The sequence below is a fragment of the Lissotriton vulgaris genome, chromosome 6 (assembly GCF_964263255.1).
Source record: "Lissotriton vulgaris chromosome 6, aLisVul1.2, whole genome shotgun sequence".
NCBI classification, from domain to species: Eukaryota; Metazoa; Chordata; class Amphibia; order Caudata; family Salamandridae; genus Lissotriton; species Lissotriton vulgaris.
This window is the reverse complement of record NC_141694.1, coordinates 1357519382-1357538417: the sequence shown is the minus strand read 5'-3', so window position 1 is coordinate 1357538417 and position 19036 is coordinate 1357519382. Positions and strand designations below refer to the sequence as shown.

General features: G+C 44.4%; 1 protein-coding gene across 1 annotated transcript in view; it reads left to right on the top strand.

The window, feature by feature from the left end:
• PAPOLG (poly(A) polymerase gamma) overlaps window positions 1-19036 on the top strand; it is a 455976-nt gene that overhangs the window by 319071 nt on the left and 117869 nt on the right. Inside the window, exon 15 of the mRNA XM_086927484.1 lies at window positions 15213-15322. Coding sequence (XP_086783610.1) covers window positions 15213-15322 — 110 coding nt within the window. The remainder of the gene's footprint in view (window positions 1-15212; window positions 15323-19036) is intronic.

The window sequence follows — 19036 nt, the reverse complement described above, 5'->3', positions numbered from 1 at the left end:
TCGGAGTTTCCAAGGTGCCTCAGGACTCCTGTACTTCTTCCAGCCAGTACCACTCTTGCCATGAGTACTGAAGATTGGGATGGACCGAGCCAAAGTCTTCTTGGCAACTCTTGAGCGTGAGCATCTGTAATCTGATGCTGCGACAGGAGATGCTCCTAAAGAGGGAACCACAACAGGGCAGGGCTCTGTATCCGAACCTACGCAAGTTCTGCCTTCATGCATTGAGTGAACTGTAGCAGTTGAGACTTTGATCTTCCTTCCGAAGTCTGTGATCATCTTGGCAGCAAGGCATCCATCCACAAAGACCGTATACACCTCTGTTGGGACAAGTTTGTGGCCTGAGACACCTGTTTCTTTCTTCTCTCTTATCCAAAGTGTTGCTCGGTTTGTTGTTTAGGCTGGCAAGGCCTTGCTTTGGGCACAGTTAGGGTTATCTTTTGGCCATTTTGTCCTTATTCCGGTGACCAACCCAGATCAACCCTTTGTTCGTCACTGGTTGCCAAATTGTCTGAAAGGTTTTAAACATATGGTACCCCCACTCCTTTTGTTATGCCTCAATGAGACCTTATTTTGGTTTTAACCTACTTAAAGTGCTTACCCTTTGAGCCCATGCATAGCTGCCTTTGAAGAATCAAGATGATAAAGGTCTTATTCCACATTTGCAAGAGGGTCTGCCATTTGCAGGCACTTTGTTCACCCTCTGTACACCAGCTTCTTCAGACTATCTTGTTCTCTGAACCCATGGCTCCTTTCTTTGAGTTTAGAAAGCATAATTGAAAATAATAAACATGGTAAAACATCATTATAAAAAATGTGCCATTAAATGGAAAATGGAATATTAAAATAAAATATATGCAATTCAGTCCCAAAAAAGGGAGGTAAAACTATACAACGGAAAAAAGCCTTTTAGAGTTTTTGGGGTTTTTTTAAAGAGGGGAAAAAAGAGGAGGGAGGGGGTGGCATGAAATGCATATTAGATAACAAATACTTTTGTAAACAATTAAGTGAACCAGTGATGAACAATGGGTACTTAAAAGAGGAAAACTGGTATTTCCGGGAGCATATCTGGAAAGGAAAAACGGTTAGAGGTGACCATAACAAGTCCTTTTTGATTAGTAGAGGTACTGAGGTGGCGAAGGCATGATCAAGCCTATGGTGATGACATAGCAAGTTCCACCAAGCATGATACGAAGTTTTTGAAGTATCTTTCCAGTTGGTTGTGATCTGAAAAGAAATGGCTAAATATAGATCTATAAATTTACGCACATTACAATGAACATTCCATAAGGTGAGGAGCCTCCCAAAATATATGTACAATCTCTCAAAGGGGAATTCTGTGGATAAAATGTAGTTTAGTTTTGACCAGATACAAGACCATAGGGATTTAACCAACGGGCAGTGAAAAAACATATGAAGAAAGTCACTATCCTCACATGAGCAGGACCAACATTTCTTGGACTCTAGTAGTTTGAATTTGTGCAGTTCGGAAGGGGTGAAAAAGGTCTGTTGTAAAAAAATATATAAAGTCTGTGTGGCGCTAGCAGAGTGGGAAGAGGTGTTTATTTTGGACCATATAGATTCCCAAGTCTGAAACTCTTGGGCTAAATCTTTCTTCCATAAGAAGTCTAATTTAGACTTAGATCCATCTACTGAAGGACGGGAAAGTAATTTATAATTGGCAGCAGCTTTAAGAGGGATAGAAAAATCCAGTAGGGAGGAAGGGGCCTGAACAGGGGTGGCAGTAGCGCAATCCTGAGGGAATAAGTCAGAGAAGCCTTCAGTAGGGGGTATTGAAGAGAATGTGTTAGAAATACCAAATGAGTCACAAATGTCTAAAGTCCCTCAGGGATTTATCCTCCAGTAAATCGTCAAAGTTGTGATACCTTTATCAATCCATTCCTTCCAAAAATCGCTCTATTGTTGATCATTAAGAATTTATTGTATCAGATTGGAGTTTGGGAGAAACATTTATCAGAGGAGAGATGGGAATGAGACCGGGAAAGAGCAAGGTCTTAGGAATGATTAAATATGGGGGAGGAAAGATGCTTCGGGGCTGAGACAAGTGAGTAGCTGTAAGAAATGAGAAGGGTAAGAGTTGAGCATGTTCTATTGAACTCCAAGCTGTTAAGGGAGGACAAGAAGAGTCGGTTAAAGGCCAAATTTGTTTTAACGTGAAGGCAGAGTGATATCGGTTGAGGTTAGGAAAGTGAACTCCACCCAAATCTTTGTGTTGTAATGGGGAGATGAGGTTCTAATTACAGCACACCAGATAATTAAGATTCTTTCAGTCTATGTTTGCGTATTGCACCAATGAAAACTCTAGTTATTGTAACCAGTAGAGTTTACAGAAAGACACAACATTAGAACAGCATAAGGGTTGATTAATAATCGAATGTAGAGTCAAAAAGTCCTTCAGATTTCGTTAATTTTGTTTTCTCCTTTATTCAAATTTCATAAAAAGCAGGTTGTCCCAGCATAAACATTGCCAACACGTGTTTCGTCTCACAGACTTCATCAAGGCTGGAATAATTAAATAATACATATATATTGCAATCCATATGATAGACCTATATTATAGCCTTATAGCCCGCCGTAGAGGGCTATACCAGCTATTAAAGGCCCTCTCCAGCGTTAAAGGCCCCGAGCCGAAGGCGAGGGCCTTTAACAAGGGAGAGGGACTTTAATAGCGGTATAGCCCGTCTACGAAGGGCTATAAGGCTATTAGAACATTCTGCCACTAGAGGACAGAATGTTCTAACAAAAAAAATAAAGCCTTTTGGGAGCGTGAGGGGATTGGAATCCCCTCAGTGTCCTTGAAGCCTTTGTTCGCTGCCAGAGCTGTGAACAAAGAAAGATTGGAATGTTTGAGCTCCGGGCTTATACCAGCCATTATAAGCCCAGAGCAATCCATTGTTTTCAATGGAGCTCCCAACATTCCAATGTTCTAATATATATTAACAGTACAAAACATTACATACAAAGCGCATAGAAAAGCAAAATACATTTCATAAAATACAGCACACGTGTGATAACACAACCTGTTGCAAGTATAGTAAGCAAGATATGTATATACAAAGTCCTAAAAGAGGAAAGTATCTACTAGTGAGAGTTTATACCTATATGAGCATACATAGAACGGAGTATAGTCAGAAACCAGTTTTAAGGTCCTATATATAGCAACAGGACTAAAAGTCAATGCAATGTGTACAGTTAAAAAGGAACACCCACCATGGAAAATGGTAAGAAGATGTCTAGTAATCCGCCATAAAAGTGAGGACACAACGTGGTGTGTTATCAGTGGGATACCTAAAAGAACAAAGGTGAGAGTAAATATATACAATTGAGATCCAATGTCAAGAGGAAATTTCAGAAATATAGGAAATGCATCTCACACAATGAGTAAAACCTGAGACAGAATTTCCTTTCCGAGGAGATATTCATCACTATGAAGCCGTTCATGTCTGGTAAATGCACATATGAAAGCTATTCCCATAATGGAGGGAGTAGCAGGATCCAATCACAGACTGGACAGATCTAATAACAAGAGCGCTGAAATCCTATATACGAGTATTAGAGAATAATCACTGCAAACACAAACATATTAACAGAGCAGACAATACACAACATGGTAGTGAGAGGTAATAACTCACCCCAATGTATGAAATGGGTAAAGCACAAAGCTGCGTTCACTTCAACATGTAGATCGACATAGATATGAAGGCAGTTGTTTCATCTAGCATTGATTAGATGTAGCTAAACGCAAAGATGCAAAAGAAGAAATGTAAAATTCCTATTACCTATTCGTGTTTAAATAAGTCTCATGCCTTAGGTTTAGATTGGATTTCTAGTGGGCAACATAATATAATGTTATAAAATACGTTTCACGGGTAACCCACATTGAATTGACAGTCTCAGGCATGAATACAAGAAATAGGAGTGTAGTCCTCTTTTGAGCAACCTAATAAATTGATGTAAACAAATATAAATATATAGGAGACCCACGCTCCACATTTCATATAGAAACCAAGAAGTCCTAAACAGAACTTGAGCAAAAAAGGATGTAGTTTACCCAATCTCATTCATTATAGTACAAGTGTATATATATAAATATCAGACTGGCGATTATGAGAAGGGCAGCTTATTCTCAGTTTATAGAAGTCGAGCAGAATTGGCTAATACCCCTGAACACAACAAAATATGTTTATAAAAGCATTTGAACTCACCTAGGCGAGGAAAATTGCGGGCTCATACAGTCAGTATCCAAAATTTTAAAAGATCCCATTAAGTAAGGGTCCAGTATTTCAAACGTTCAAGAGTAGAGCAAACTAACTCCCAGCTGTTTAGGAGAAGTCACACGTTCGCAACCATAATAAGTTGCTGTCTAAAGAAGAAAAGCATATGATAAAGAGGCACATCAAGATTCTGTAAAATCAAAAGTGCCACCAATTCAAAAAGATATCAATGTCGACAACACTTATTAATCAGTAGGGAGCACACTAAGCAATATAAACTAATGGTGCCAACTGCGATAAAGCCCCTATCCGAAACATAAGGTTGACCGGCTGGCTCACTCACCCGCCAAGTAGCAGCAGAGCTCGTTGAATGCTTCGTAACCCGCAATAACAAACGGAGCATTAAGACTGACGGCATTTTATACACCTCAAAGTAAGTATTGCAGGATGTCACCGGACGGAGTTTAAAGATAGAAGTCACACAATGGGAGTCTGTCATAAAAATAAACGACAGACCACCAGGCTGCAACGATCCCTAAACAGAAAATGAACGGCGACTATCTTGAAGTCACGAATAGAAAAACAAAATATCCATGAAAATAGTTTGACCAGGCAACAAGCAAAGTAACCCACTAGATCGAATAATACCTAAAGATGGCTCAAAATCCCTTTACACTGGTTAAGAGTAGATAACAGAGGTGTGGTTTAAGCGTCACAAAATAAGGGTAACTTATGTAATCTCTGGTGTAACATGTTAGATGACATAAATGATATTGGTGAATTTGAATATAGATAGTCCATATACATATTTGAAAGTGCACCAGCTATCAAAGTAGAATAACCTAATGCAAGATGATAATTAAAACATTGGTAGTCGGACAATAATCTAATGTATAAATCCATACATATGTAACAATTGAATACATGATATGAAGTTCAGAGAAATATCAACCAAACATAATTGTGAAAAAATAGGATTAAATAATAGGCATGCTCATAAAACCCACGTTCATAAAAGACAATGAGTGAAACTGAATTATAGTATCTCTGAATATCTTGGTCATTTAATTCCTTAAGAAACACATATAATTCACGATCAGTATTTAATCCCCTATCAACTGCTCTCAATTTGATCAGCCACTGCGATTCCAATTTTCTCAATGCAGTCACTCTATCCCCTCCTCTAGGATTAGCTTTCACCTCAGCAATACCATGGAATTTAATTGCCAGTATTTCAGATTCTGTGTGAACCGTATTATAATGGACTGCCAAAGGGTAGTTTCTATTACAATTACTTATGCTGTTCTAATGTGTCTTTCTGTAAACTCTACTGGTTACAATAACTAGAGTTTTCATTGGTGCAATACGCAAACAAAGACTGAAAGAATCTTAATTATCTGGCGTGCTGTAATTAGAACCTCATCTCCCCATTGCATCATTTCCGGCTGTACATCTTTGTGCACCGATATAGCACCTTGAGGTAGTAGGTGCCTTGAGTTTCTGGAGCACCCATTGTACATAAATTTATAATTTAAGTGTCTAGAACGCGTATCTACTTGCATGTATTATAAAAATATTTCTTAATGAAAGTTGCGGACTTTCAATTTTGGACACTACTACCTTTTCTTCCAAATCTTTGGGTTGTTGAAGGCGGGAAAGAGAAATCCTAGCTTTGCGATTATTCCATAAAAACTTTGTTAGGGAACGATTTATGGTGCTAAAGAAGGAAAAGCGGGAGGGAAACGGGTAGCATCGAGAGGATAAAAATTAATAAAAGGGAGAAGCATAATTTTAATAGTGACTATTCTCCCCCCACCAGGATAAGAAAAGAGGGGACCAGCCCTCTTGAGTACGCAGAGTTTTTTAAGTATATTTGCATGGTTGATTTTAATAGTTTCCCTAATAGTATTGGCATAAAGGACGCCTAAACATTTGATACTCCTGGGATTTCATTCAAAGCCAGAACCATGAAACATGAGAGAATTTGTTTAAAGGTAAAACTTCAGATTTATCGATATTCAGTTTGTAGCCAGAAACTAAGGAATATTCTTGTAATAAAGAGAAAAGAGAAGGTAAAGAAGTGGACGATTTAGAGATGTAAAGTAAAATATCGTCTGCATAAGCAGTAAATCAATATTCTGAAATTGGAAGCCTGTGTAGAATGGTGAACGGCAGATTTTTTTTTCTCCAGAAAGAGCTCTAAAGAAAGAATAAAAAGAAGTGGGGAAAGGGGACATCCTTGCCTGGTACCTCTACGGAGAGAGAAATATTTGGATTGACAGACGTTTACCCATTTAGAGGTAGAGGGATCTGAATATAACAAGTAAATATATTTAATAGGGGGACTAAAGCCATGCCATCTCAATGCTCCAAACAAAGTCCCACTTTACCCTACCAAATGCTTTCTCAGCATCCAGCGTGATGGCAGCAACCGGTGAATCCTTTTTAGAGGTAAGGTGGATGATGTTGAGGAGAGTTCTCGAATTGTCAGTGATGAATCTACCTTTGACAAACCCGGATTGACAAATATTGATTAGGTCAGGGATAACTTTGTTGATCCGGATGGCAAGTATTTTAGCAAAGATTTTACAATCGGTGTTGATTAGCGAGATGGGCCTATAGTTTTTGCAAAGGGAGAGATCTTTGTCCTTTTTAGAGATTAAGCATGACATTACCTGGGTAAAGGATCCCTTTGACTCCCCTTTGATAAGAAAATGATTGATCAGTTACAATAAATGAGGTATTAACATTATTTTTTAAGTGGAGGAAAAATCGAACAGTGAAGCCATCCGGACCCCATGCCTCCTTCTGACAAAGGTGGTGACACCTTTCCATGTTGGCCAAATCATCACACTGACTATCTTAACTCTCTTACCTCTCTGTGGAAGAGAGACTCCACTGCCTGGATATGAAAAAAGCGTTGTCGTTCAAAATCGTAGGCACCTGGTGGACGATCATCTGTGTTGGTTTCACTGGAGCGAAGAAGGAAAAAGCAGCACAGAAGCACTCAGTCTCCAGATGGAATTTCCTCTGCATTAAGATCACCTGAGCATTAGCCAAGAGACAACCCCCCCTGAAAGCTTGCAGGCTCATTCCACCAGAGCCAAAGCTGCGACCACTGCGTTTGCTTGGGAGTACCTGTTGTGGACATCTGCAACATTTGCATCCTTGCACATGTTTACCAAACACTACTGTCTTGACAGTCTGGTATGACATGATAGCACCCTAACTGTTCGTTCCTCTAGGACTTTACATCTGAGTAAGCCCCAGAGATGGAGCCGGACTGATCTCCCTTGATGATGAATCAGACGCCGGAGGGTACTTTTTTCCCCCCTGTTCATCACTGGTGTTCCCTATCACCCAGAAGGTGGTGATGAGGATTGGAAGAGGTTGCTGGACCCTTTGGCAGACCAGCTTGAAGAGCTGGACTGGAGGGCGGACCTGGGTGATACCAGTGTCTGGACCTTTATACAGACCTTGGCCTGCTTTCTCCCCTTACTGTGGCTACGGAGAAGGATGTGTCTTACGCTGTGGTGGTGCGAAGGACATCTGAGACCTTTGGCCTGGAGCTCCCTTCAGAGGCAGCCCGGACTAATCTCTGGACAGAGGTTCTTCAGCCTCCGGCAGCCTCCTCTAACACGTTCTGCCCTTCAACGACGTCCTTCGGGGCACCTAATCCAAGCCCAGCACAGGCGCTCCTGTGGAAAGGAAGATTGCCCGCCATCGCAGCCTGGCTCCTTGTGACCCAGTTTTCCTCACCCAACACCCATCCCCTGAGAGCCTGGTGGTCCAAGCCTCTTCTTCCAAAGGTACATTCCCTCTTCTTCCAAAGGTGCATTCCCTCTGCTCCCTCAGACAGGGAATCCAAGAAGCTTGATCATCTTGGGAAGTGCATGGTCTCTTCCTCCAGCTTGGCACTGAGGTCTGTGAATACTGCGTGCCTCTTGGGCCGATACTCCAATACTATCTGGGATACGGTTGCGTAAGTGCTGCTTCAGTGCCAGGAGGAGGCCTGAGCCATTCTCTCCCAAGCAGTACCAGATTGGAGAGGCGCACCTAAATTCATGATACAATGTGGACTGGACACCACTGACTCACTAGGCAGAAAGATTGCCACGTAGGTGATAGCCATTAGGCGCTATACCTGGTTGAGGACATCTGGCTTTTTGGGAAATGTTCAGTCAACCTTGTTGGACATGCCATTTGATGTCTGTTGCCTTTTTGGCGGCAAGGCAGCCTCTGCGCTGGAACACTTTAAGAAATCTTGTGCTCTAGCCAAATCCTTGGGCCTAGCTGCGTCTTCCCGTCCACCCAGTCTGCTTTTCGCCCCTTAGTGGCTATGAAAGGGGCACCCTGCCACGTCTGGCCCAGTCTAGTCACCGGCCCACACAACCTGCCCAGCCTCTGCATGGTTGCGGTCATGGGACCCAGCGACCGCACATATTTGGGAGACAGCGGGAGGGCGGGACCCCCACACCTGCAGCTGCCTCCAAATCCTCCTAGTTCGACCCTTCGGGACAATTAGCGGCCAGTGAGTGGCAGGATTTGCCATCACGTTCCCCACTGGCAATCCATGTTGGATTGGTGGGTTTTGCAAGCAGTCAGAAGGGGCTACTCCCTTCGATACTACCCTTCTCTCTATGCCACCGTCTTTCAATCGCATGTTGGAGGATCATTTTGCGCTGCTTCGCTAGGAAGTTTGCTCTCTCTGTCAAGGGAGCTATTGAGAAGCGTTCCTGCACCGGAAGTAAGTGATGGTTGCTATTCCCTCTACTTTCAGGTGCCCGAGGACGATAAAGGCCTGTGTCCTTTCCTAGATCTTGGGGCCCTCAACCGCTTCCTCCGGAAGGAGAAGTTCAAAATGTTAACCTTGGCTCAGGTCCTCTCTGCACTCGACCCTTGACGAATGGATGGTGGCGTTGGTCTTGCAGGATGCCTATTTTCACATCCCCGTCCTGCCAGCCCACAGCCTCTATCTATGGTTCACGGTAGGCCACAAGCTTTTTCAGTTCACCATGCTCCCCTTCGGCCTTACCAGTGCCCCTTGGGTGTTCACAAAATGAATGGCAGTGGTCGCAGCCCATCAGTGCAGCTCAGGGGTTCCAGTGTTCCCCGGTCTAGACGACTGGTTGTTGAAGGCGGGCTCATTGCATGCGGTCATCTGCCACCTTCAGACTACGGCGGACCTCCTGCTTTCGCTGGGGTTCACTATCAACGTGCCGAAGTTGCACCTTAATCCCTCTCATTCACTCCCTTTCATCTGAGCTGTTCTAGACATGCTGCTCTGAGGATAGGCCCGAAACTGCACTGAGTCCAGGATATTCAGGCTATGGTACAGATTTTTCAGCCTTTTTCCAGGATTTCGGGAAAATGACCCTAAGGTTGCTGGGCCTCCTGCATCCTGCTGGTGGATCATGCCAGATGGTATATCCGGGCGCTGCAGTGGGATCCGAAGTTCCAGTGGGTGCAGCATCGGGGGAATCTTTCTGACTACGTCCAGATCTCGGCGGGAACTGCGCAACAACTGCAGTGGTGGTTAATGAACCAGGATTGGGGTCAGAGGTAGTTCCCTCTCACTTCCCCATCCAGAACTCAGTGGTGACCGATGCATCACTCCTGGGATGGGGCGGCCACTTGGGAGAGGCGGAGATTAGAGGAGTCTGATCTCCGGCGGAGTCAGGGCTCCATATCAACTTGTTGGAGCTCCTGGCAATTTGTTTGGCACTGAAGGCATTCCTTCCCTCCTTCCCGGGGAAGGCAGTGCAGGTGTTCAGACGTCACTGCCATGTGGTACTGCAACAAACAAGGCGGTGGGGCTGTGGGCCCTTTGTCAAAAGGCTCTTCACCTTTTGAGATGGCTGGAACATCAGAGCATGACCCAGGTGGTTCAACACCTGGCAGGTTCTCTGAACGCCAGGGCAGACTAACTCAGCCGTCGGTGCCTGGTGGATCCCGAATGGTGCCTTCACTCAGAGGTGGTGCAAGGTCTCTTTCAGCAGTAGGAAAAGCCTTGGTTAGATGTGTTCACCACGGAAGAGTACGCTCAATGTCAACAGTTTTGCGTGTTGGAGTTTCTTTCCAAGGCGGCACTCTATGGCTCTTTTTGTCGCAAGTGGAGCTGCAGCCTCCTGTGCTCCTTTCTGACGGTACCACTTCTGCCCAGAGTGCTGAAGATCAAGCACAACTGGTCCAAAAAGTCATTCTTGTGGCACCAGACAGGGCACAAAGAGTCTAGTACCCTGAGCATGGCTATCGATCCTCCAATCAGACTGCCCCTTCGGGAGGATCTTCTGTCGCATCAGCAGGGGATGGTTCTCCACCTGAACCTGTCCAGTCTCCACCCGAACCTGACCAATTTCTTTGTCCGTTTCACTGGGACTAAGAATGGCAAGTGGTGTAAAAGATGACCATCTCAAAATGGATTATGTGTCAAGGTCTGCTATGGACTAACCAAGAAGTAGCCCCCAGAAAGCTTGCACTCTTTTCCACCGTGCAAAGGCTGCTACCAGTGCACTGTTAAGCCCCAGTCATGGACATTTGTCATCCATTTAGGCATCTATCCACTCATTCACCAAGCATTACTGCCTGGATAGCCAGGTCTGGCAGAAAAGGCCCTTCTCTCAATCTGTCCTTCAGAATTCCCTGGTCTGAGCCATTCCACAGACCCACCACTAGAGGTTGTGTACTGCTACTTCATCTATTCACAATGTGATGAGTCTGCAGTATGATTGTTTAAGGAATTTATAGCGCGCACAGCTACTCAGTGTATCAACGCGAACCTGGTGGTAGGAAGGAAGAAACACTATTTGGATAATGAAGTCTTGAACCTTTTTCTGAGGCGCATTGGATCCTGAACGCTACAGAGGTCAAAGGGGAGACGGTTCCAGACCCACGCTGCCTAAAGGTGAGAGAGCTCCCACTAACTCTTAAGTTGAAATCTCGGAACTTGGGCGAGAAGTTGCGTGACTGAACGTAGCCGCCTGGTAGGGACAGAAAACCTGAAGCTATTTCTCAGCTAAGCAGGGCTGTGTCCATTAAGGGCAGAATGTGCCAGGGCAAGAGGTTTAAACTTTATCCTTTCAATTAAAGGTAGCCAATGTAGATTGCGCAAGTGTTTTCTTATGCTGGTCTTTATGGGAATGTTTTGGAGAGTTGAGGCAGCGGCCTTCTGTACCACCTGTAGTTTGTCAAAAGATAACTGGGTAGGCCTATGTACAAGGCTTTAGCGTAGTCTAGGCGTGATGACATTAGCGCACGGGTACATTTTTGGGGGTTTACGTGTGCCAAAGCACTGCCCTGAAAGCTTCTTGATCTCAGTAAGTCAGTCAGTCAAGTAGTTTCTTATATTCTGTAATCTTATCTGTTAGACTCTGCCTAACCAAGATTCCTCGTTGACCCATCCTCCTTTGACTTCATTAAAATGGACTTTAATAAGAGCCAGATCTGAAAGATCTCTACATCTGATTTTACATGGGTCCGCATCCAACAGCGCAGACAGATTGGAAAGAAACGGACACCCGCTCTGAGGTGATGCCTATATAAGGGCCCCGACATCACAGCAAAGGTGGAGCCAATGCAGTGCTGCAAAAAGCCACCTACAGATGCACAAAGGAATTGCTTTAAAGTTTGCAGATCCATTTTGGCATCTGGCAAAATTCACAAGGTGAGGAATATGCATTTGGATAGAGTAACTACAAGAAAAGGTGTTGCGAAAGGTGAGAGAGTGCCCTCTTTCGGCATTGTTGCCCCCACCTTTTGCTGATCTGTTGATGTAGTTTGACTGAGTGTGGCCTGGGCTCTAGTCAATCCGGTACCCAGCGCCTATGTTCTTTCCTAAACTGCATTGAAGACCAAACCCAATTGGCACTCTGGCACCAGGTCAGCCGCTGGTAAATGGTACCTCAGGTAATCAGGGCACTGTGAATTTGGAAGGCCTCTAAGTGCTGCAGCACTTATTGTGCCACCCTTAGAGGCCCTGTACCTTTATCGGCTCACTGCCTTTGCAAGCTGGGTGTTTTGATGCAGACAAAAGTGAAGTCGACATGGCACATCCCTGTGTGCCATGCCCACAACCCACTGACCTGGCATAGATCAGCCACCCTTCTAGCTGGTGCACTATACCAGTGGTGAGTACTGGTGCATGAGCCCTGTACCCCTACAGTGTCTTAGCTAATTCTTAGACATTGTAAGTGCAGTAATGCCATTAAGAGTATATGGTGCTGGGAGATTATCTTTGCCATAATGCCTTTACTGAAAACTGAGCAGTTTGGTATCTAACTTCTCAGCACATTAAACCCTCACTGATGCCAGTGTGGTGTTTAATCAAACATACACACAGAGCCAACACTAGTGTCCAGGCGGAGTGGCTTCTCCCCAGCTGCTACCACCAGATTTGTTTCTGGACCTCTGGGTCCAGAGCCTGCTGCTCTCGTGGGCCTGAAACTATGCACGTCCTGGGAGGAGGTGCCAAGCATCTTCCCCCAGGATGGACTGGTGCCACGAAGGGGAAGCTTGCCGCCTTTGTGAGCATCCCCAGGCCTTTTGCGGCTTCCAGCAACTGGTCCCCACTGATTCTGACCCCCACTTTGGCTGGGAGAACTGTCAGGAAAACCAAGTGAGGAAGGGAGGTGTGCCCACCTTTGCCAACCCCAACCTTCAGGTGGGGGAGGCGAGGTGAAGCACAACTGTCTCTGCCATCTGCCGATGGGTGGGACCCAGCCAACCAGAGTGAGGCATATGCCCCCCCTCCCAGTGGAGAGTGACATAATAGGTGCACCCACCCCAAGGAAAGGACCCATTGGTCCCAACCTTTTACTTAACCTGTAACACCGCTAAATGTAGTATTGAGGGGCACCCCTGAACCTTGCCTCCTCAGACAAGCAGCGAACAAGAAGAAAAGGAAGACTGAACAGCTGTGCCGGAGCTACAAAGAGGATGCCCACTGACTTGGTCCTAGCCCTACCGGCCTGTCTCCGTCTCGAACTCCGGTGTGCACTGCAGCCAGCAACCTCCAGAACCCCTAGGACCTGCCATACCTTCCAAAGAAAAGACTCTTGTGAACGCCGGATTTGTTCACCTACAGACTCCAACTGTGGCCAAAACCGCAAGTCCGCACCCGTCGCCCACAGCCCGAGTTAGAGTGGCCCAACACCACGAGGAGGTCTCCCCGATCCGAGATCTGGTGATCAGACCTTCCTCTAATCTCCCAGCTAAGCATGCAGCCTCTTTCTGGAGGATCCCCCGACCAGAGCTGGTAAGAAACCTGATGCCTAAAGACACGCCTGCACCCGTAGCCGCACAGCTTGGGTGGCCCAACAGACTATGTTCCAGCATACGCCAGTCCTCCTAACTTATCTCGCCCACTGGTGGTTACCTCCTGAAGATATTAGTCCACAAGCCTGCAGTCTTTGTTGAAACCGGAGAATCCCCATTGCAATCAACAGGGCACCCAACACCAAAACAGCACCCTGCACACAGCCGCCCCTGCGCCGTTGCGGGTGCACATTGTGCTAAACAGGATCCCCCTTTGCCCTGAGCCGAATACCTAAAAAGTAACTAAAAAGTAATCTGTACAGTAATTCCAAAACCTTGACTTACCTGTATTTGATACAACTGCTTTTGCATTCACTTGTATACACTGCATAATATTTTGCAAAACATTTATTCAACTTAACCGTGCCAGCTTGGCTTGGTTCTAGAAATAAAATAACTACACAATATATTTATACAAACAAAATTGGTTCAGTCTTTGAGTGTGACCTCATTGGCTGAATGAGTGTGTACAACAAATGCTTAACACTACCCTCTTATACAGCCTTACTGCTCACCCACACTACCACAAATGGAGCGTACGGTGCTATCTACCTTTACCTCTGCCTACCTTTGGGGTTCCACTGGACACTGTGCACACTATTCCTCATTTTGGTATAGTATATACAGAGCCTACTTCCTACAAAAGGTTAGCAAGGTTTTCTTTGGCAGAAAAGTTTTCTTGAGCACCATTATTTAAAGGCAGGGCTCCAGGTTGCCCCTGTTTTTGAGACCATTTTCCTGAGAAGCATTTGCAACAGTTTTGTTTTCCAACCCACATGCCATCTTGGTGGATGGGAACTCCCAGAGAAAGCAGAATGCTGCATTGTTGGTAGTTTCTTAAAGTGTAACAGCTGTGAACTAATGGAGGATTAAATGGTGTTCATAAAATAATTTATGAAATGGCATTTTAAAAGTCTTCAATATAATTAAGTTGGAGGTAACTTTAGTTTATTTCTCTTCTCCCTATAAAGTGAAACTGCGTTTAAATTTTTCTTTTTTTAAACCCATGTAGAGGTGGGGCAGGAGAAACTGGGTCTGCGGCCGGTAGCCATTGAAAATATTGCTATCCATAAAGTGGTAGCAGAAATGTTTTAATTGTTTCCCATCCTATTTATACAGCACAAACAAAGACTGGGCTAACTGTATAAAAGGTGTAGGGGTTTCTCTGCATGTATTTTTTCCTTTGGAGACTGAAGTATTAAAGTATGTTTAACACTTGCAAATGTTATGCCTGGTGGAAAACATCCATGAGTTGGGGGGTGGAGGTTAAAAGAAGCCTTACACTTGGAATTTGAGCAGTACCACCTGGGATCTTTGTGAATTTCAAAGGTCTGAAATCTGCTCCATAGAAGGCGGCTTGCTGAAATACGTTTCTGATTACTCTTACAATGATATTCGTGAATGGTCTACTGCCATTTGAGCTGAATTGTGATAAACAAGAAAAAGGCACAGCTTTTACAGATGGTGAGATTATGGAAAGGTGAAAGTGGAGCAAGAATCTGGGACTTCTGTCAAATGTGAGTGGATGCTGGTATGAGAATTAAATTATACATTTGGACTGCCCTTAGTGATTTGTTTAAGTATTTTCGTGAGTGGCATATAAAAGGGGAAGCAGTAATATTTTTATCCCATCAAAACTGATTTGACTTACTGTGTCAAATGTTTCAGGAAGGAGTATATATCTATGTGGTTCCTTGGAATAAAATTTAAGAAAATTGAAAATTCGGAAAGTGTTAATATCGATTTGACGTACGATATCCAGTCATTCACTGATACAGGTAAATGAGAACAATTATTTGAACAGTTAAACTCTCCTGAAGCTAAACCCCTTGTTTGTTTACAATGCAAGTTTTCACTTTTGAAATTGTCTTCAAAATTATTCAATGTTTAGTTTTGTAAACATGCTTTAAACTTAAGAAGTAAATGATTTTAGTCATGCGAGGTGTCTATGCTAAGTGTTGGTGTTCTTTATAACACATGTATCGTACGAAGCAAAGCGCATGCTTTCCTCCACTCCTGGAGTGTGATGTCTTTATGGTACTGCATATAATTTAGTTTTTTTACTTTAATAAACATTTTAAAGTGAATATACAGATCTTCTGACACAAATCTATTAAATCAAAGCTATTGTTGCTTCACCTATTAAATTCAAGGTGCTCCATACCCTGTGAGATTGCATCAATTTCTTTTCAATATGTGTTTGCAATGCAATTTAACTCTAAATGGAATTTATGTACAATATGTATATTGTATTCATAAATATTTAGGTACTGTCATTTTGGACAGAGAAAATCTTGAGTGTGACCTTAGTGATCTATTGGGCAGCGGTATATACCGGGGTATATCAGATGACAAAGCAGTAGGATTGGCTAATGACTGCCTTTAGCAAAGTAAATGGACTTAAAAATCAAGATCTAAGTTTTAATGGCTTTCAGCTTAAAAACCGCTTAACAAATTTACATCTACCAAAAAGTATCATTTACACACCATAATCTATATTCCTGCCAATTTTCTTTAAAAGTCAGTTAAGCCATTTCACTGCTACAGCAGAGTACAATGTCTATGGAAAATGCATTGGTCGAAAAACTAGTTTTGGTACCTCCCACCCCCATTTTTCTTTCCACCCCTTTAACAAATCACTGCAAAATTGTTCAGACTTATTCCTTTGTCTACATTGTAAAACACCAATATGTCAAAGGGGTAGGCACTCTGGGTAGTTATTGGATGGGGTGGAGAGTAGGGTCCTCCTCTTTACTTCAAGCTTGGAGCTCTGTCCCGATGAACTACCGAAGTGCCCTCCATCGATAATATTGCTAATCTATTGACTGACTTTAGCACTTGTAAGCGAAACCTTTCAAGTTATTCACAAAGTGTCATTCAAAATAGATTTGGGGCCAGCCAAGATGGCTATGTAGACGCGATCCACGGCTGCTCTGCTACCAGACAGCAACCAAAGGGATATGGAGAGGTGTAGGTTGCCAGTGGCTAAACTGTAACGCAATGTAAACCCTAGGAAGAGGCCCCCACACAGACGGAGCCAGCTGAAGAATTATTGGGCCGGATGGTGGACGATGCCAAGATGACAAACAGCACGGGACCTACAGCTGCACAAATAACCATGACCGGAGCCTGTGACACGTGGCAGAGACGGGTTAGGGAACCATGCAGGGCCCGCCAAATGCCTGTCCACCAGTACAAGAACTTACCACCAGTATTCAAAAGACAGTGAGCAGAGAAGAATGCGTGCACCTGGGGCAGCAGTTGGGCAAGTCCTGGTCCTGGAGCCTCCGGGCGAGGACTTCCGCATCGGTGCCCCTGATGATTATGAGAGGCAACCAAGTCATTGTGGGTGGGCCCCAGCTACCAGCAAGCATCCGCAATAAAACTGGAGGAGGCGAGGAAGTGGTTGTGGAGATGCAAGTAAACCTGTACCACGACATACCTGGCCCCAAAATGGCGGCCTGAAGACTTACCACTACGATCAGAAGAGAATACGGCTAATCATCTGGCCTAGATGAAGAGGGCACACTGTAGAGAAAAAGCCCAGACTGTGGAGACTCTCGGTGACTGACCATGACATGGTGATGGGCTACAGTGCCACGAGGCAGCCTGCATCTGTGGAAAGGAGAGCCTGGGGCTACACCAGAAAAACCTGTCCTGCTGAGGGGCAGGGAGCAGCAAGTCATGATGGGTGGCAGAATGTTCATTTTTGGGGCTATGTGGCAGTGATTAACTTGGGTGAAGACTGACATTACTCTAGAGATGCTGAAGTCCTACTGCAGTGCAGAGTGAGATATTTGAAGAACTCTCGAAGGGCCGGACCCCTGATGGAACGGCCATGAGCTCGAGCATGGTCGTAACCAGTCTGGGGCGCAGAGTGCTTTGTTGGCGGCGCCCCCGCTGAGGTTACTACACTAACTCTCAGTAAGGGGCCCTGAAGGCGAGGGCCCTTCTACATATACAGACTCTGTGACTGCCACCGAAGAAACACTAAAGCCACAGGGTGTCCCGCTATTTTACCCCCAGAGAGCATCGAACTGGTCACACATCTGCGGAGATTAGAATGACACCATGCCTTACAAAAGATCTCCTCTCTTCCCTACGTGACTTCAAGAAGGAGTTACAGGAGGAACTCCAAGCAGACAACGCTACCTCCATGGGGACTCTGAGAGCAGACCTAAATGGCAAACTGGTCTCACTACAACAAGACATAGATTCTATGGGCAGTAGGATGCTGAAAGTGGAGGGGAACACACTCTACTAATACACAAGAAGATTGATCATGTTGTAGTCCCTACTTTATTAGTCACATGTGTGTCAACAGTGGACCATAAAAGAAGTATGGCAGTTGTAGCCTGAGCAGTAATTGGTGCTGACTCTACAAAGTGTCCGACTGCAGGAGTCGGAGTGAAAATGTCTGTTGGGTGCATGATCAGCTCATGACCTGGGAAAAGGGCATGATCCAGACCATAGAAAATTAGGAGACTCATCAGTATTTATGTTCGTCCATAATAAACACTATTTCTTCCGGAAAGCTACGCCTGGTGTCCATGACCACCAAATGTGTATGCTACCCATCATCATAAGGGTGTTATCTCTGAAATAATTGGGCCGGTTCCTGGCATAATAGTGCCAATGGCATAATAAGGGTCCTGCTTTACTATTGTGGGTATTTTTGGTCTATTTGTAGTATACTGGCAGCCATCCTTTACATACTAACCGTGCGCGGTACAAAATTCGTTAATAATAATAATAATAATAATAATAATAATACTAGGAGCATGACTGGCCTACATTTACCTCTTCCTGGCATACAAATGGGCATGACTGATAAATGGTCTCTGGGTTATTTTATTTATTTGTGTGTTTTGTATAGCGCGCAGCTACCACAACGGGGTGTCCCGGCGCTCCTGCTCAGATACTAGATCTTGTCCAAGGGTGGTTAACAAAAGAAGAAAGTTTTCAACGCTTTACAGAAAGGTAACTCATCCTGAATCATTCGGATGGAGATGGGAAGATTGTTCACTGTGAGGAAGCACATACCTGAAAGGTTTTCCCCCCAGATCGGGCTGTTTTAAATCTGGGGGTGGACAATAGGCATTTCGAATTGGATCGGAGGTGTCTGGTGTTACTATAGGGGCGGAGGCAGGAAGAGAGATAGGCAGATCCCTTTCCCTTGATTGCTCAATGAGCCAGGGTGAGTGCTTTAAACTCTGCCCTTGTGTGGACTGGCAGCCAGTAGTAATTTTAGTCGATGGGGCGATATGTGCTCTCGAAGAGAAATACCGCAAATCAGCCGGACTGCCGCGATTCGAACTATCTGTAACCTTCTGGAAAATTGATTGTTTGCCCACAGTTGAAAGTGGTATTTGATACAAAAATGTGCATTTTCAGAAACAAATTAATGATAATTCAAACTGAGCTGGGGAGACCTACTGCGGTACTTATGTCCTTCGTGCAGTAGGGCATGTCCATATTTGATTGTTACTTCA